General features: G+C 46.9%; 1 protein-coding gene across 4 annotated transcripts in view; it reads left to right on the top strand.

Annotated features, from left to right (window-relative positions):
* Window positions 1–19,212, top strand: part of phex (phosphate regulating endopeptidase homolog, X-linked) — a 342,975-nt gene that overhangs the window by 164,263 nt on the left and 159,500 nt on the right. For all 4 annotated transcript variants that reach the window (XM_087993122.1, XM_087993120.1, XM_087993121.1 and 1 more), the window contains exon 2: window positions 2,901–2,963. In XM_087993122.1, coding sequence (XP_087849248.1) covers window positions 2,901–2,963 — 63 coding nt within the window. The remainder of the gene's footprint in view (window positions 1–2,900; window positions 2,964–19,212) is intronic.

A 19,212-nucleotide genomic window follows, 5' to 3' on the forward strand; every position in this document is an offset into this window, starting at 1 on the left:
AGGTGATCTCGTCGGATGGTGGAGCAGAGTCGATGGGCTGAACGGTCTATTTCTGCTCCTGTGCAGGTAAAGAGATGTTAAGGCACACGATCCATCAATAAGGAGTGTTCTAGATGAGGACACAAAAGCAGGAGAGGTTCATGGAGGGAATTCCAGAGTTTAATGCCCAAGCAGCTGAAAGGAGAAATGATGGAAATCGGGGAAGGCTCGAGAGGCTGGAATTGGATTCCAAACAGGGATTGCTGGAGGGCAGGAATGAACATTTTCACTTGTTGGAAGGGGAGCCCTTCCGTGATGGCACCTACACAACTGTCTGGTTCAGTGTTATCTTTGAGGGAAGGAAATCTCCATTCCTGCCAGGTCCGGCCTACTCCTGACTCCAGGCCCATAGCTTGAGGTTGACCTTGAAATGGCTCTGGCAGGCCATTCCAATCCAGGGTGATTAACACAGGCCTTGCTAACATCTGTGAGGAAAGACAAGCGAAAGGCGAATTTACTCCTGTTTCTCTCCCCCCCCCCCCCCCCCCCCCCCCCCCCCCCCGCTTGCGTTCCTGGGAAACCGAGGGGATGTCACAACCAGCCTGTATCACGGGTAGGGGGCAGATGCAACGACATTTTACCCTCACTGGTCAGTCATTTGCCCACTCCCCTCCCCATGACCTGTGAGTCCGTGATTAAGAAAGCGAATGCAATGTTGTCATTTATCTCAAGAGGGTTGGAATATAAAAGCACTGTTGTGCTACTGAGACTTTATAAAGCTCTGGTTAGGCCCCATTTGGAGTACTGTGTCCAGTTTTGGTCCCCACACCTCAGGAAGGACATACTGGCACTGGAGCGTGTCCAGCGGAGATTCACACGGATGATCCCTGGAATGGTGGATCTAACATATGAGGAACGGCTGAGGATCCTGGGATTGTATTCTTTGGAGTTTAGAAGATTAAGGGGAGATCTAATAGAAACTTACAAGATAATACATGGCTTGGAGAGGGTGGACGCTAGGAAATTGTTTCCCTTAGGCGGGGAGATTAGGACTCATGGGCACAGCCTTAGAATTAGAGGGGGTAAATTCAGAACAGAAATACGGAGACATTTCTTCAGCCAGAGAGTGGTGGGCCTGTGGAATTCATTGCCGCAGAGTGCAGTGGAGGCTGGGATGCTAAATGTCTTCAAGGCAGAGATTGACAAATTCTTGATGTCACAAGGAATTAAGGGCTATGGGAAGAATGTGGGTAAGTGGAGTTGAAATGCCCATCATTCTGGATTAGTGGTGCTGGAAGAGCACAGCAGTTCAGGCAGCATCCAAGGAGCTTCGAAATCGACGTTTCGGGCAAAAGCCTCCTGCTCTTCCAGGACCACTAATCCAGAATCTGGTTTCCAGCATCTGCAGTCATTGTTTTTACCTCGTTGAAATGCCCATCAGCCATGATTGAATGGCGGAGTGGACTCGATGGGCCGAATGGCCTTACTTCCACTCCTATGTCTTATGGACCCCCACAGACCCGACCACCACCATTCCTTCCAGGTGAGTGTGGGATGGAGGGCCCTCTCTGCTAACTCTGAGCGGTGAGGGTAAGGCTGAAAGTTGGGCACAACGAATACTCACTAAACAGAAATAAAAGCAACAAAGTCTCGTGGATATTGGAAAGCTGAAAGAGCGACAGAACCTGCTGGATCAAGGACGCAGTCATTTCTGAAGAAGACTCGCTGGATCTAACACATCAGGTCTGCTTTCTCTCCACAGATGCTGCCAGACCTGCTGAGTTTTTTCCAAACTAACTGTTTTTGTTTCTGATTTCCAGCATCAACAATTCTTTCATTCTCTTTAATATCAAGTCTCCATGGTCTTATCAGACGACTCTGTCATTCCAGAGACTGGTTTGACCTGCCTTAGGTGAGGGGTGGGGTTAAAACGGACAGTTCTTCATGGTAGCCTCAGCCGGTGTGGGGAATTGAACCCACGCTGTTGGTGGCACTCTGCATCACAAACTGGACATCCAGCCAACTGAGTTAAAAGGATGCCCATCGAGCTACAGAGAGCGCAAGGAGGCCAAGATGTTTGCATTTAGATAGTGCCTTTCAGGACCTCAGGATGTCACTTTCCATCCCACCTTTTCATGATCTGAGCGCGTCGGCAGTGTAGGAAGTGTTGGGTAGCACGGTGGCTCAGTGGTTAGCACTGCTGCCTGTCAGCATCAGGGACCCGGGTTCAATCCCAGCCTCGGGTGGCTGTCTGTGTGGAGTTTGCACATTCTCCCCGGGTCTGCGTGGGTTTCCTCCCACAGTCCAAAGATGTGCAGGTTAGATGAATTGGCCATGCTACATTGTCCGTGGTGTACAGGGATGTGCAGGTCAGGGTGGATTGGCCATGGGGAATGCAAAGGGTTGGGTCTGAGTGGGATGCTCTTCGGAGGGTCAGTATGGGCTGAATGGTCTGCTTCCACACGGTAGAGATTCTGTAAAAACATCATTTATGCACAGCAAGCTCCCAGTGTAATAAAGAGCAGATCAATAGTTTTGGTTGAGGGACTAAGTCACTAGGGAGCGGTCCCTTCCTCTCCTGCCAGGAGTGACCGGAGATCTTATATATCCACAGGACCTCAGTCTCACAGACAGCCAGTGCCTCTGAGAGTGGGCCTGTCCCTCAGCGCTGCATTACAGTGTCTCACCCTTTGTCAGAACCAAGGACAGCCTCAGCTTGAGCACCCCCAGAAATTTGAGTCGCTCAGCATTACTTCTTTTAACATTTTGAATCCCTTCGGGACTTGCTGAGCTGTGGCAGGGGGGCACCCAGTGTGGAGCTGCTGCAGATGATCTGCAGTGTGGCAGGCTGGGTACAGAGGGTGGCGCGGCCGATAGTTCACAGCACGAAGGAAGACTGATACTATTTATCTTCTTTCCAGTTGGGAGCCAAGTGATCCACCTGCAACATGACCACTGCCTCAGCCCGGAGTGCACCGAGGCCGGTAAGGTGAACACCCCATTGCTCTCGGCAAGTTGCCTTGTTCCAGTTTGTGCCGAGAACCTTTGCTTCCTGAACGATGGAGTCTGGGCTATTGAATCTGGAAAGGCTCGGGTTGATTCTGCTGTTGGTCAGTTTCCAGACTCAGTTGGAATGTGAATTAATCGGATGAAGGGACAGACTTGAGGGGCTGAATGGTCTTTTCCACCTCCTGATTCATATCTTCTCAGGACTTGGGTGTCATTGCAAGACCGCTATATATTGCTAATCCCCACTGTCTGTCTGGTATCGACCCCCAAACTGATCCTCTCCCTCCCCCAATAGTCCTGCATCAAGCCCAAACTCATTGCACTCCTCCTTGCTGTCCCAATGCACCTGTAACAATCCCAAACCTAATGCCATTGTCCAGCTCCCGCTCCCCGAAGCCCCCTGTATCAACCACATACTAATGCCACAGCCTCAACCTTTCCTACAGGCCTCTATTAATGTTGTGGTTCTGTTCGCCGAGCTGGAAGTTTTTGTTGCAAACGTTTCGTCCCCTGGCTAGGCGACATCATCAGTGTTTGGGAGCCTCCTGTGAAGCGCTTCTGTGGTGTTTCCTCCGGTGTTTATAGTGGTCTGTCCCTGCCGCTTCCGGTTGTCAGTTTCAGCTGTCCGCTGTAGTGGTTGGTATATTGGGTCCAGGTCGATGTGTTTGTTGATGGAGTTTGTGGATGAATGCCATGCCTCTAGGAATTCCCTGGCTGTTCTCTGTCTGGCTTGCCCTATGATAGTAGTGTTGTCCCAGTCGAATTCATGTTGCTTGTCGTCTGCATGTGTGGCTACTAAGGATAGCTGGTCGTGTCGTTTCGTGGCTAGTTGATGTTCATGTATGCGGATTGTTAGCAGTCTTCCTGTTTGTCCTAGATAGTGTTTTGTGCAGTCCTTGCATGGGATTTTGTACACTACATTAGTTTTGCTCATGTTGGGTATCGGGTCCTTCGTTCTGGTGAGTTGTTGTCTGAGCGTGGCTGTTGGTTTGTGTGCCGTTATGAGTCCTAGGGGTCATCCCATTGTTCCCCTCTCTCCCATATCCCTGTAAACTAATCTCATTGTCCCACTCTCTCCCTGTATACCTGTAAACTAATCCCATTGTTTCACCCTCTCCCAGTATCCCTGTAAAATAATCCCACTGTTCAACTGTCTCCCCGTATCCCTGTAAACTAATCCCATTGTCCCACTCTCTCCCCGTAACCCTATAAACTAATCCCATTGTAGCACTCTCTCCATGTATCCCTGTAAACTAATCCAATTGTCCCATTGTCTCTCTCTATCCCTGTAAACTAATCCCATCATTCCACTCTCTCCCCATATCCCCGTAAACTAATCCCACTATTCCACTGTCTCCCCGTATTCGTGTAAATTAATCCCATTGTTCCCCTCTCTCCCCGTATCCCTGTAAACTAATCCCATTGTTCCACAGTCTCTCCGTATCCCTGTAAACTAATCCCATTGTTCCACTGTCTCCCCGTATCCCTGTAAACTAGTCCCATTGTTCCACAGTCTCCCCGTATCCCTGTAAACTAATCATATTGTTCCACTGTCTCCCTGTGTCCCTATAAACTAATCCTAGTATTCCACTCACTCCTCGTATTCCTGTAAACTAAACCCTTTGTTGCACTGTCTCTCTGTATCCGTGTAAACTAATCCCATTGTTCCACTCTCTCCGAGTATCCCTGCAAAATAATCCCATTGTCCCAGTATCTCGCCAAATCCCTGTAAACAAATCCCATCGTTCCACTGTCTCCCCATATCCCTATAAAATAATCCCATTGTCCCACTGCCTCCCTGTATCATGTAAACTAATCCCATTGTTGCACTCCCTTCCCGTATCCCTGTAAACTAATCCCATTGTTCCTCCCTCTCCCCGTATCTCCGTAAATTAATCCCACAGCCACCACTCTCTGGGTGAAGAAGTTTCTCCTCATCTCTGTCCTAAATGGTCTACCCCGTATTTTTAAGCTGTGTCCTCTGGTTCGGCACTCACCCATCAGCGGAAACATGTTTCCTGCCTCCAGAGTGTCCAATCCTTTAATAATCTTAAATGTCTCAATCAGATCCCCTCTCAGTCTTCTAAACTCAAGGGTATACAAGCCCAGTCGCTCCAGTCTTTCAGCATAAGGTAGTCTCGCCATTCCAGGAATTGACCTCGTGAACCTACGCTGCACTCCCTCAATAGCCAGAATGTCTTTCCTCAAATGTGGAGACCAGAACTGCACACAATACTCCATTATCCCATTGTTCCACTGTCTCTCTGTGTCCCTGTAAACTAATCCCATTGTTCCACCCTCTCCCGGTATCTCCGTAAACTAATCCCATTGTTCCACTCTCTCCCGGTATCTCCGTAAACTAATCCCATTGTTCCCCTCTCTCCCCGTATCCCTGTAAACTAATCACATTGTTCCACTCTTTCCTGGTAGCCCCGCAAAATATTCCCATTGTCCCACTGTCTCCCCTTATCCCCGTAAACTAATCCAATTGTTCCAATGTCTCCCCGTATCCCTGTAAACTTTTCCCATCGTTCCGCTCTCTCCCGGAATCCCTATAAACTAATCCCATCGTTCCACTCTCTCCCGGAATCCCTATAAACTAATCCCATCATTCCCCTCTCTCCCTGTATCCCTGTAAACTAATCCCATTGTTCCACTGTCTCGCCGTAAGCTTATCCAATTGTTCCACACACTCCCCATATCCCCATAATCTAATCCCATTTTTCCACTCTTTACCCGTAGCTCCCCAAAATACTCCCATTGTCCCACTGTGACCCCGTATGGCCGTAGACTAATCCCATCGTTCCACTGTCTCCGCGTATCCCTGGAAACTAGTCCCATTGTCCCACACTCTCCCCGTATCCCTGTCACTTAATCTCATTGTCCCAGTCTCTCTCCGTATCCCTGTAAACTAATCCTATTGTCCCGCTGTCTCCCCGTATCCCTGTAAATTAATCCCATTGTCCCACTCTCTCCCCGTATCCGTGTAAACTATTCCCATTGTCCCACTCTCTCCCCATATCCCTGTAAACTAATCCCATTGTCCCACTCTCGCCCCGTATCCCTGTAAACTAATCCCATTGTTCCACTCTCGCCCTGTAAACCCGTAAACTAATCCCATTGTTCCTCTCTGTCCCCGTATCCCTGTAAACTAATCCCATTGTTCCACTGTGTCCCGCATCCCTGTAAACTGATCCCAATGTTCCACAGTCTCTCCGTAGCCCTGTAAACTAATCCCATTGTTCCTCTCTCTCTCCCCATTTCCCTGTAAACTAATCCCATTGTTCCACTGTGTCCCACGTCCCTGTAAACTAATCCCATTGTTCCTCTCTCTCTCCCCATTTCCCTGAAAACTAATCCCATTTTTCGACTGTCTCTCCGTATCCCTGTAAACTAATCCCATTGTTTCACTGTGTCCCGCGTCCCTGTAAACTAATCCCATTGTTCCTCTCTCTCTCCCCATTTCCCTGTAAACTAATCCCATTTTTTGACTGTCTCCCTGTATCCCTGTAAACTAATCCCATTGTCCCACTGTCTCCCTGTATCCCTGTAAACAAATCCCATTGTTTCACTCTCTCCCCGTATCCCTGTAATCTAATCCCATTCTTCCACAGTCTCCCTGTATCCTTGTAAACTAATCCCATTGTTCCACTGTCTCCCTGTATCCCTATAAATTAATCCTAGTATTCCACTCACTCCTCGTATCCCTGTAAACTAAACCCTTTGTTGCACGGTCTCTCTGTATCCGTGTAAACTAATCCCATTGTTCCACTCTCTCCCCATATCCGTGTAAACTAATCCCATTGTTCCACTGTCTCCCCGTATCCATGTAAACTAATCCCATTGTCCCACTCTCTCCGCGTGTCTGTGTGAAATAATCCTATTGTCCCACTCTCTCCCCGTATCCCTGTAGACTAATCCCATTGTCACAATCTCTCCCTGTATCCCCGTAATCTAATCCCATTGTCCCACTCTCTCTCTGTATCCGTGTAAACTAATCCCATTGTTCCACTCTCTCCCTGTATCCCTGTAAACTAATCTCATAAACTAATCCCATTGTTCCACTCTTTTCCTGTAACCCCGTAAACTAATCCCATTGTTCCACTGTCTCCCGCGTCCCTGTGAACTAATCTCATTGTTCCTCTCTCTCCCTGTATCCCTGTAAACTAATCCCATTGTCCCACTGTCTCCCTGTATCCATGTAAACTAATCCCATTGTTCCACTCTCTCCCCGTATCCCTGTAAACTAATCCCATTGTCCCACTGTCTCCCTGTATCCATGTAAACTAATCCCATTGTTCCACTCTTTTCCTGTAACCCCGTAAACTAATCCCATTGTTCCACTGTCTCCCGCGTCCCTGTGAACTAATCCCATTGTTCCTCTCTCTCCCTGTATCCCTGTAAACTAATCCCATTTTACGACTGTCTCCCCGTATCCCTGTAAACTAATCCCATTGTTCCACTGTCTCCGGAGTCCCTGTAAACTAATCCTATTGTTCCTCTCTCTCCCTGTATCCCTGTAAACTAATCCCATTTTACGACTGTCTCCCCGTATCCCTGTAAAATAATCCCATCATTCCCCTCTCTTCCCGTATCACTGTAAACTAATCCCATTGTCCCACTGTCTCCCTGTATCCCTGTAAACTAATTCAATTTTACGACTGTCTCCCCGTATCCCTGTAAACTAATCCCATTGTTCCACTGTCTCCGGAGTCCCTGTAAACTAATCCTATTGTTCCTCTCTCTTCCCGTATCACTGTAAACTAATCCCATTGTCCCACTGTCTCCCCGTATCCCTGTAAACTAATCCCATTGTCCCACTGTCTCCCCGAATCCCTGTAAAATAATCCCATCATTCCCCTCTCTTCCCGTATCCCTGTAAACTAATCCCATTGTCCCACTGTCTCCCCATATCGCAGTAAACTAATCCCATTGTTCCTCACTCTCCCTGTATCCTGCTAAACTAATCCTATCATTCCCCTCTCTTCCCGTATCCCTGTAAAATAATCCCATCATTCCCCTCTCTTCCCGTATCCCTGTAAACTAATCCCATTTTTCGACTGTCTCTCCGTATCCCTGTAAACTAATCCCATTGTTTCACTGTGTCCCGCGTCCCTGTAAACTAATCCCATTGTTCCTCTCTCTCTCCCCATTTCCCTGTAAACTAATCCCATTTTTTGACTGTCTCCCTGTATCCCTGTAAACTAATCCCATTGTCCCACTGTCTCCCTGTATCCCTGTAAACAAATCCCATTGTTTCACTCTCTCCCCGTATCCCTGTAATCTAATCCCATTCTTCCACAGTCTCCCTGTATCCTTGTAAACTAATCCCATTGTTCCACTGTCTCCCTGTATCCCTATAAATTAATCCTAGTATTCCACTCACTCCTCGTATCCCTGTAAACTAAACCCTTTGTTGCACGGTCTCTCTGTATCCGTGTAAACTAATCCCATTGTTCCACTCTCTCCCCATATCCGTGTAAACTAATCCCATTGTTCCACTGTCTCCCCGTATCCATGTAAACTAATCCCATTGTCCCACTCTCTCCGCGTGTCTGTGTGAAATAATCCTATTGTCCCACTCTCTCCCCGTATCCCTGTAGACTAATCCCATTGTCACAATCTCTCCCTGTATCCCCGTAATCTAATCCCATTGTCCCACTCTCTCTCTGTATCCGTGTAAACTAATCCCATTGTTCCACTCTCTCCCTGTATCCCTGTAAACTAATCTCATAAACTAATCCCATTGTTCCACTCTTTTCCTGTAACCCCGTAAACTAATCCCATTGTTCCACTGTCTCCCGCGTCCCTGTGAACTAATCTCATTGTTCCTCTCTCTCCCTGTATCCCTGTAAACTAATCCCATTGTCCCACTGTCTCCCTGTATCCATGTAAACTAATCCCATTGTTCCACTCTCTCCCCGTATCCCTGTAAACTAATCCCATTGTCCCACTGTCTCCCTGTATCCATGTAAACTAATCCCATTGTTCCACTCTTTTCCTGTAACCCCGTAAACTAATCCCATTGTTCCACTGTCTCCCGCGTCCCTGTGAACTAATCCCATTGTTCCTCTCTCTCCCTGTATCCCTGTAAACTAATCCCATTTTACGACTGTCTCCCCGTATCCCTGTAAACTAATCCCATTGTTCCACTGTCTCCGGAGTCCCTGTAAACTAATCCTATTGTTCCTCTCTCTCCCTGTATCCCTGTAAACTAATCCCATTTTACGACTGTCTCCCCGTATCCCTGTAAAATAATCCCATCATTCCCCTCTCTTCCCGTATCACTGTAAACTAATCCCATTGTCCCACTGTCTCCCTGTATCCCTGTAAACTAATTCAATTTTACGACTGTCTCCCCGTATCCCTGTAAACTAATCCCATTGTTCCACTGTCTCCGGAGTCCCTGTAAACTAATCCTATTGTTCCTCTCTCTTCCCGTATCACTGTAAACTAATCCCATTGTCCCACTGTCTCCCCGTATCCCTGTAAACTAATCCCATTGTCCCACTGTCTCCCCGAATCCCTGTAAAATAATCCCATCATTCCCCTCTCTTCCCGTATCCCTGTAAACTAATCCCATTGTCCCACTGTCTCCCCATATCGCAGTAAACTAATCCCATTGTTCCTCACTCTCCCTGTATCCTGCTAAACTAATCCTATCATTCCCCTCTCTTCCCGTATCCCTGTAAAATAATCCCATCATTCCCCTCTCTTCCCGTATCCCTGTAAACTAATCCCATTTTTCGACTGTCTCTCCGTATCCCTGTAAACTAATCCCATTGTTTCACTGTGTCCCGCGTCCCTGTAAACTAATCCCATTGTTCCTCTCTCTCTCCCCATTTCCCTGTAAACTAATCCCATTTTTTGACTGTCTCCCTGTATCCCTGTAAACTAATCCCATTGTCCCACTGTCTCCCTGTATCCCTGTAAACAAATCCCATTGTTTCACTCTCTCCCCGTATCCCTGTAATCTAATCCCATTCTTCCACAGTCTCCCTGTATCCTTGTAAACTAATCCCATTGTTCCACTGTCTCCCTGTATCCCTATAAATTAATCCTAGTATTCCACTCACTCCTCGTATCCCTGTAAACTAAACCCTTTGTTGCACGGTCTCTCTGTATCCGTGTAAACTAATCCCATTGTTCCACTCTCTCCCCATATCCGTGTAAACTAATCCCATTGTTCCACTGTCTCCCCGTATCCATGTAAACTAATCCCATTGTCCCACTCTCTCCGCGTGTCTGTGTGAAATAATCCTATTGTCCCACTCTCTCCCCGTATCCCTGTAGACTAATCCCATTGTCACAATCTCTCCCTGTATCCCCGTAATCTAATCCCATTGTCCCACTCTCTCTCTGTATCCGTGTAAACTAATCCCATTGTTCCACTCTCTCCCTGTATCCCTGTAAACTAATCTCATAAACTAATCCCATTGTTCCACTCTTTTCCTGTAACCCCGTAAACTAATCCCATTGTTCCACTGTCTCCCGCGTCCCTGTGAACTAATCTCATTGTTCCTCTCTCTCCCTGTATCCCTGTAAACTAATCCCATTGTCCCACTGTCTCCCTGTATCCATGTAAACTAATCCCATTGTTCCACTCTCTCCCCGTATCCCTGTAAACTAATCCCATTGTCCCACTGTCTCCCTGTATCCATGTAAACTAATCCCATTGTTCCACTCTTTTCCTGTAACCCCGTAAACTAATCCCATTGTTCCACTGTCTCCCGCGTCCCTGTGAACTAATCCCATTGTTCCTCTCTCTCCCTGTATCCCTGTAAACTAATCCCATTTTACGACTGTCTCCCCGTATCCCTGTAAACTAATCCCATTGTTCCACTGTCTCCGGAGTCCCTGTAAACTAATCCTATTGTTCCTCTCTCTCCCTGTATCCCTGTAAACTAATCCCATTTTACGACTGTCTCCCCGTATCCCTGTAAAATAATCCCATCATTCCCCCCTCTTCCCGTATCACTGTAAACTAATCCCATTGTCCCACTGTCTCCCTGTATCCCTGTAAACTAATCCCATTTTACGACTGTCTCCCCGTATCCCTGTAAACTAATCCCATTGTTCCACTGTCTCCGGAGTCCCTGTAAACTAATCCTATTGTTCCTCTCTCTTCCCGTATCACTGTAAACTAATCCCATTGTCCCACTGTCTCCCCGTATCCCTGTAAACTAATCCCATTGTCCCACTGTCTCCCCGAATCCCTGTAAAATAATCCCATCATTCCCCTCTCTTCCCGTATCCCTGTAAACTAATCCCATTGTCCCACTGTCTCCCCATATCGCAGTAAACTAATCCCATTGTTCCTCACTCTCCCTGTATCCTGCTAAACTAATCCTATCATTCCCCTCTCTTCCCGTATCCCTGTAAAATAATCCCATCATTCCCCTCTCTTCCCGTATCCCTGTAAACTAATCCCATTGTTCCTCTCTCTCTCCCCATTTCCCTGTAAACTAATCCCATTTTTTGACTGTCTCCCTGTATCCCTGTAAACTAATCCCATTGTTCCACTCTCTCCCTGTATCCCCGTAAACTAATCCCATTGTCCCACTGTCTCCCTGTATCCCTGTAAACAAATCCCATTGTTTCACTCTCTCCCCGCATCCCTGTAATCTAATCCCATTGTTCCACTGTCTCCCTGTATCCCTGTAAACAAATCCCATTGTTTCACTCTCTCCCCGTATCCCTGTAATCTAATCCCATTGTTCCACTGTCTCCCTGTATCCCTGTAAACTAATCTCATAAACTAATCCCATTGTTCCACTCTTTTCCTGTAAGACCGTAAACTAATCCCATTGTTCCACTGTCTCCCGCGTCCCTGTGAACTAATCCCATTGTTCCTCTCTCTCCCTGTATCCCTGTAAACTAATCCCATTTTACGACTGTCTCCCCGTATCCCTGTAAACTAATCCCATTGTTCCACTGTCTCCGGCGTCCCTGTAAACTAATCCTATTGTTCCTCTCTCTCCCTGTATCCCTGTAAACTAATCCCATTTTACGACTGTCTCCCCGTATCCCTGTAAAATAATCCCATCAGTCCCCTCTCTTCCCGTATCACTGTAAACTAATCCCATTGTCCCACTGTCTCCCCGTATCCCAGTAAACTAATCCCATTGTTCCACTGTCTCCCCGTATCCCTGTAAAATAATCCCATCATTCCCCTCTCTCCCCCTATCCCTGTAAACTAATCCCATTGTCCCACTGTCTCCCCGTATCCCTGTAAAATAATCCCATCATTCCCCTCTCTTCCCGTATCCCTGTAAACTAATCCCATTGTCCCACAGTCTCCCCATATCGCAGTAAACTAATCCCATTGTTCCTCACTCTGCCTGTATCCTGCTAAACTAATCCTATCATTCCCCTCTCTTCCCGTATCCCTGTAAAATAATCCCATCATTCCCCTCTCTACCCGTATCCCTGTAAACTAATCCCATTGTTCCTCTCTCTCTCCCCATTTCCCTGTAAACTAATCCCATTTTTTGACTGTCTCCCTGTATCCCTGTAAACTAATCCCATTGTTCCACTCTCTCCCTGTATCCCCGTAAACTAATCCCATTGTCCCACTGTCTCCCTGTATCCCTGTAAACAAATCCCATTGTTTCACTCTCTCCCCGTATCCCTGTAATCTAATCCCATTCTTCCACAGTCTCCCTGTATCCTTGTAAACTAATCCCATTGTTCCACTGTCTCCCTGTATCCCTATAAATTAATCCTAGTATTCCACTCACTCCTCGTATCCCTGTAAACTAAACCCTTTGTTGCACGGTCTCTCTGTATCCGTGTAAACTAATCCCATTGTTCCACTCTCTCCCCATATCTGTGTAAACTAATCCCATTGTTCCACTGTCTCCCTGTATCCATGTAAACTAATCCCATTGTCCCACTCTCTCCGCGTGTCTGTGTGAAATAATCCTATTGTCCCACTCTCTCCCCGTATCCCTGTAGACTAATCCCATTGTCACAATCTCTCCCTGTATCCCCGTAATCTAATCCTATTGTCCCACTCTCTCCCTGTATCCGTGTAAACTAATCCCATTGTTCCACTCTCTCCCCGTATCCCTGTAAACTAATCCCATTATCCCACTGTCTCCCTGTATCCATGTAAACTAATCCCATTGTCCCACTCTCTCCCCGTGTCCATGTGAAATAATCCTATTGTCCCACTCTCTCCCCGCGTCCCTGTGAACTAATCCCATTGTTCCTCTCTCTCCCTGTATCCCCGTAATCTAATCCCATTGTTCCACTCTTTACCCGTAGCTCCGCAAAATACTCCCATTGTCCCACTGTCTCCCTGTATGGCCGTAGACAAATCCCATCGTTCCACTGTCTCCGCGTATCCCTGTAAACTAGTCCCATTGTTCCACTCTCTCCCTGTATCCCTGTAAACGAATCCCATTGACCCCTGTCTCCCGGTATCCCTGTAAACTAATCCCATTGACCCACACTCTCCCCGTATACCCGTAAATTAATCCCGTTGTTCTATTCTCTCTCCGTATCCCTGTAAAATAATCCCATTGTCCCACTCTCTCCCAGTATCCCTGTAAACTAATCCCATTGTTCCATTCTCTCCCCGTATCCCTGTAAAATAATCCCATTGTCCCACTATCTCCCCGTATCGCAGTAAACTAATCCCATTGTCCCACTATCTCCCAGTATCCCTGTAAACTAATCCCATTGTTTCACTGTCTCCCCGTATCCCTGTTATCTAATCCAATTGTTCCACTGTCTCCCTGTATCCCTGTAAATTAGTCCCATTGTCCCACCCTCTCCCCGTATCCCCGTAACGTAATCCCATTGTTCCACTGTCTCCCTGTATCCCTGTAAACTAATCTCATAAACTAATCCCATTGTTCCACTCTTTTCCTGTAACCCTGTAAACTAATCCCATTGTTCCACTGTCTCCCGCGTCCCTGTGAACTAATCCCATTGTTCCTCTCTCTCCCTGTATCCCTGTAAACTAATCCCATTTTACGACTGTCTCCCCGTATCCCTGTAAACTAATCCCATTGTTCCACTGTCTCCCGCGTCCCTGTGAACTAATCCCATTGTTCCTCTCTCTCCCTGTATCCCTGTAAACTAATCCCATTTTACGACTGTCTCCGCGTATCCCTGTAAACTAATCCCATTGTTCCACTGTCTCCGGCGTCCCTGTAAACTAATCCTATTGTTCCTCTCTCTCCCTGTATCCCTGTAAACTAATCCCATTTTACGACTGACTCCCCGTATCCCTGTAAAATAATCCCATCATTCCCCTCTCTTCCCGTATCACTGTAAACTAATCCCATTGTCCCACTGTCTCCCCGTATCCCAGTAAACTAATACCATTGTTCCACTGTCTCCCCGTATCCCTGTAAAATAATCCCATCAGTCCCCTCTCTTCCCGTATCACTGTAAACTAATCCCATTGTCCCACTGTCTCCCCGTATCCCTGTAAACCAATCCCATTGTCCCACTGTCTCCCCGTATCCCTGTAAAATAATCCCATCATTCCCCTCTTCCCGTATCCCTGTAAACTAATCCCGTTGTCCCACTGTCTCCCCATATCGCAGTAAACTAATCCCATTGTTCCTCACTCTCCCTGTATCCTGCTAAACTAATCCCATCATTCCCCTCTCTTCCCGTATCCCTGTAAAATAATCCCATCTTTCCCCTCTCTTCCCGTATCCCTGTAAAATAATCCCATCATTCCCCTCTCTTCCCGTATCACTGTAAACTAATCCCATTGTCCCACTGTCTCCCCGTATCCCTGTAAAATAATCCCATCATTCCCCTCTCTCACCGTATCCCTGTAAAATAATCCCATCATTCCCCTCTCTTCCCGTATCCCTGTAAACTAATCCCATTGTTCCACAGTCTCCCCATATTGCAGTAAACTAATCCCATTGTCCCACTCTCTCCCCATATCCCCGGAAACTAATCAATAGACAATAGACAATAGGTGCAGGAGTAGGCCATTCTGCCCTTCGAGCTTGCACCACCATTCAATATAATCATGGCTGATCATCCTTAATCAGTATCCTGTTCCTGCCTTATCTCCATAACCCTTGATTCCACTATCCTTGAGAGCTCTATCCAACTCTTTCTTAAATGAATCCAGAGACTGGGCCTCCACTGCCCTCTGGGGCAGAGCATTCCACACAGCCACCACTCTCTGGGTGAAGAAGTTTCTCCTCATCTCTGTCCTAAATGGTCTACCTCGTATTTTTAAGCTGTGTCCTCTGGTTCGGGACACACCCATCAGCGGAAACATGTTTCCTGCCTCCAGAGTGTCCAATCCTTTAATAATCTTATATGTCTCAATCAGATCCCCTCTCCGTCTTCTAAACTCAAGGGTATACAAGCCTAATAGCTCCAGTCTTTCAGCGTAAGGTAGTCCCACCATTCCAGGAATTGACCTCGTGAACCTACGCTGCACTCCCTCAATAGCCAGAATGTCTTTCCTCAAATGTGGAGACCAGAACTGCACACAGTACTCCAGGTGTGGTCTCACCATTATCCCATTGTTCCACCCTCTCCCTGTATCCCTGTAAACTAATCCCATTGTCCCACTGTGTCCTCGTATCCCTGTAATCTAATCCCATTGTCCCACTGTGTTCTCGTATCCCTGTAAACTAATCCCATTGTTCCACCCTCTCCCCGTATCCCTGTAATCTAATCCCATTGTCCCACTGTGTCCTCGTATCCCTGTAATATAATCCCATTTTTCCATTGTCTCCCTGTATCCCTGTAAATTAATTCCATTGTTCCCTCTCTCTCCCTGTATCCCTGTAAACTAATCCCATTGTTCCATTGTTTCCCTGTATCCCTGTAAACTAATTCCATTGTTCCCCCTCTCTCCCTGTATCCCTGTAAACTAATCCCATTGTACCACTCTCTCCCCGTATCCCCGTAACATAATCCCATTGTTTCACTGTCTCCCCGTATCCCTGTAAACTAATCCCATTGTTCCCTCTCTCTCCCTGTATCCCTGTAAACTAATTCCATTGGTCCACTGTCTCCCTGTATCCCTTAAACTAATCCCATTGTTTCACTCTCTCCTCATATCCCTGTAAACTAATCCCATAAACTAATCCCATTGTCCCACTATCTCGCCGTATCCCTGTAAACTAATCCCATTGTCCCACTCTCTCCCCGTATCCCTGTAAATGGTTCCCATTGTTTCACTCTCTCCCCATATCCCTGTAAACTAATCCCATAAACTAATCCCATTGTCCCACTATCTCGCCGTATCCCTGTAAACTAATCCCATTGTTCCACTCTCTCCCTGTAACCCTGTAAACTAATCCCATTGTTCCACTCTCTCCCTGTAACCCCGTAAACTAAACCCATTGTTCCCCTCTGTCCCCGTATCCCTGTAAACTAATCCCATTGTTCCACAGTCTCTCCGTATCCCTGTAAACTAATCCCATTGTTCCACTGTCTCTCGCGTCCCTGTAAACTAATCCCATTGTTCCTCTCTCTCCCCGAATCCCTGTAAACTAATCCCATTTTTCGACTGTCTCCCCGTATCCCTGTAAACTAATCCCATTGTTCCTCTCTCTCCCCGTATCCCTGTAAACTAATCCCATTGTTCCGCTCTCTCCCTGTATCCCCGTAAACTAATCCCATTGTCCCACTGTCTCCCCGTATCCCTGTAAACTAATCCCATTGTCCCACTCTCTCCCCGTATCCCTGTAAACAAATCCCATTGTTTCACTCTCTCTATATATCCCTGTGAACTAGTCCCATTGTTCCTCTCTCTCCCCGTATCCCTGTAAACTAATCCCATTTTTCGACTGCCTCCCCGTATCCCTGTAAACTAATCCCATTATTCCACTCTCTTCCTGAAACCCCGTAAACAAATCCCATTGTTCTTCTCTCTCCCCGTATCCCTGTAAACTAATCCCATTTTTCGACTGCCTCCCCGTATCCCCATAAACTAATCTCATTGTCCCACTCTCTCCAAATATCCCTGTAAACTAATCCCATTGTTCCATTGTCTCCCTGTATCCCTGTAAACTAATCTCATTGTTCCCTCTCTCTCCCCGTATCCCTGTAAACTAATCCCATTGTTTCACTGTCTCCCCGTATTATTGTAAACTAATCCCATTGTTCCATTGTCTCCCCGTATCACTGTAAACTAATCCCATTGTTCCATTGTCTCCCTGTATCCCTGTAAACTAATCCCATTGTCCCACTCTCTACCCGTATCCCTGTAAACTAATCCCATTGTTCCATTGTCTCCCCGTATCCCTGTAAACTAATCCCATTGTTCCATTGTCTCCCTGTATCCCTGTAAACTAATCCCATTGTCCCACTCTCTACCCGTATCCCTGTAAACTAATCCCATTGTTCCATTGTCTCCCTGTATCCCTGTAAACTAATCCCATTGTCCCACTCTCTCCCCGTATCCCTGTAAACTAATCCCATTGTTCCACTGTCTCCCTGTATCCCTGTAAACTAATCCCATAAACTAATCCCATTGACCTACTCTCTCCCCGTATCCCTGTAAACTAATCCCATTGTTTCACTCTCTCCCCATATCTCTGTAAACTAATCCCACAAACTAATCCCATTGTCCCACAGTCTCCCCTATCCCCGTAAACTAATCCCATTGTTCCACTGTCTCCCCTTATCCGTGTAAACTAATCCCATTGTTCCACTGTCTCCCTGTATCCCTGTAAACTAATCCCATAAACTAATCCCATTGACCTACTCTCTCCCCGTATCCCTGTAAACTAATCCCATTGTTTCACTCTCTCCCCATATCTCTGTAAACTAATCCCACAAACTAATCCCATTGTCCCACAGTCTCCCCGTATCCCTGTAAACTAATCCCATTGTTTCACTCTCTCCCCATATCTCTGTAAACTAATCCCACAAACTAATCCCATTGTCCCACAGTCTCCCCGTATCCCCGTAAACTAATCCCATTGTCCCACTCTCTCCCCGTATCTCCGTAAACTAATCTCATTGTTCCACTCTCTCCCCGTATCCCCGAAAACTAATCCCATTGTTCCACTCTCTCCGCGTTTCCCCGTAAACTAATCCCATTGCCCCACTGTCTCTCCGTATCCCGTAAACTAATCCTAGTGATCCATTTCTCCCCACCATATCCCTCTAAACTAATCCCATTGTTCCACTGTCTCCCTGTATCCCTGTAAACTAATCCCATTGTCCCACTTTCTCCCCGTATCCCTGTAAACTAATCCCATTGTCCCACTTTCTCCCCGTATCCCTGTAAACTAATCCCATTGTTCAACTGTCTCCCCGTATCCCTGTAAACTAATCCCATTGTTCCACTCTCTCGCGTATCCCTGTAAACTAATCCCATTGTTCCACTGTCTCCGCGTATCCCCGTAAACTAATCCTAGTGATCCATTCCTCCCCACGGTAGCTCTGTAAACTAATCCTGAATCATTCCTGATCATGGGCTTTTGCATGAAATGTCGAGTTTCCTGCTCTTTGGATGCTGCCTGACCTGCTGTGCTTTTCCAGCATCCTTCTATTCTTGAGGATTGAGGGAGTTTCTCCCACTGACTGGTCAAGCCTAATCTGACACTCCTCATCTCCAGCATTTCCCCAGATCCCTTGATTACCTTACTGATTGGGACAACTGTCTATCTCCGCCTTGAATAATGGCCCAGCCTCGGTGGTGAAGAATTCCACACAGTACCCTCAGAGGAAACATTCCTCTTCCTCAGAAGGATAAATCAGGATCGTGTGTCAAGGTCCCCCTCGGTGGCCAAATTACGTCAGTATTAGGCAGGAGCTTGGGAGTGTTAATTGGTAGGAGCTGTTATTAGGCAGGCCCATATTTGACACGCACAATTGTTGGAAGACCTAATGAGAGTTCAGCACTGGCATGCTCCAGTGAGGAGGGAAGACAGGGATGGCAAGGTTTTGGATATCGAGGGAGGTTATAAATTTAGTCAAAAGGGGGAAAAGGAGCATATGTGAGGTTGAGGGAGCTAAAATCGGAAAGAGGCTGTGAGGAATATAAAGGACAGAGGAAGGAACTCGAGCTGGGCTGGAGCAGAAGGGGTTCATAAAATGACCTTGGCTTTCGTGGGGTTAGAGAGAATTCCAAGGCATTCTACACATACATTACAAACAAGGGGACAACTCGGCAGAAGGTAGGACCACTTGAGGAGAGAGAAGGGAACTTGTTCTTGGAGTCACAGGATGTGGATGAGATCCTAAATGAGTGTTTTGTGTCAGTGTTCACACAGG

The sequence above is a fragment of the Chiloscyllium plagiosum genome, unplaced genomic scaffold, assembly GCF_037043375.1.
Source record: "Chiloscyllium plagiosum isolate Xiang-an unplaced genomic scaffold, Cpla_swu_hap1 HiC_scaffold_12, whole genome shotgun sequence".
NCBI classification, from domain to species: Eukaryota; Metazoa; Chordata; class Chondrichthyes; order Orectolobiformes; family Hemiscylliidae; genus Chiloscyllium; species Chiloscyllium plagiosum.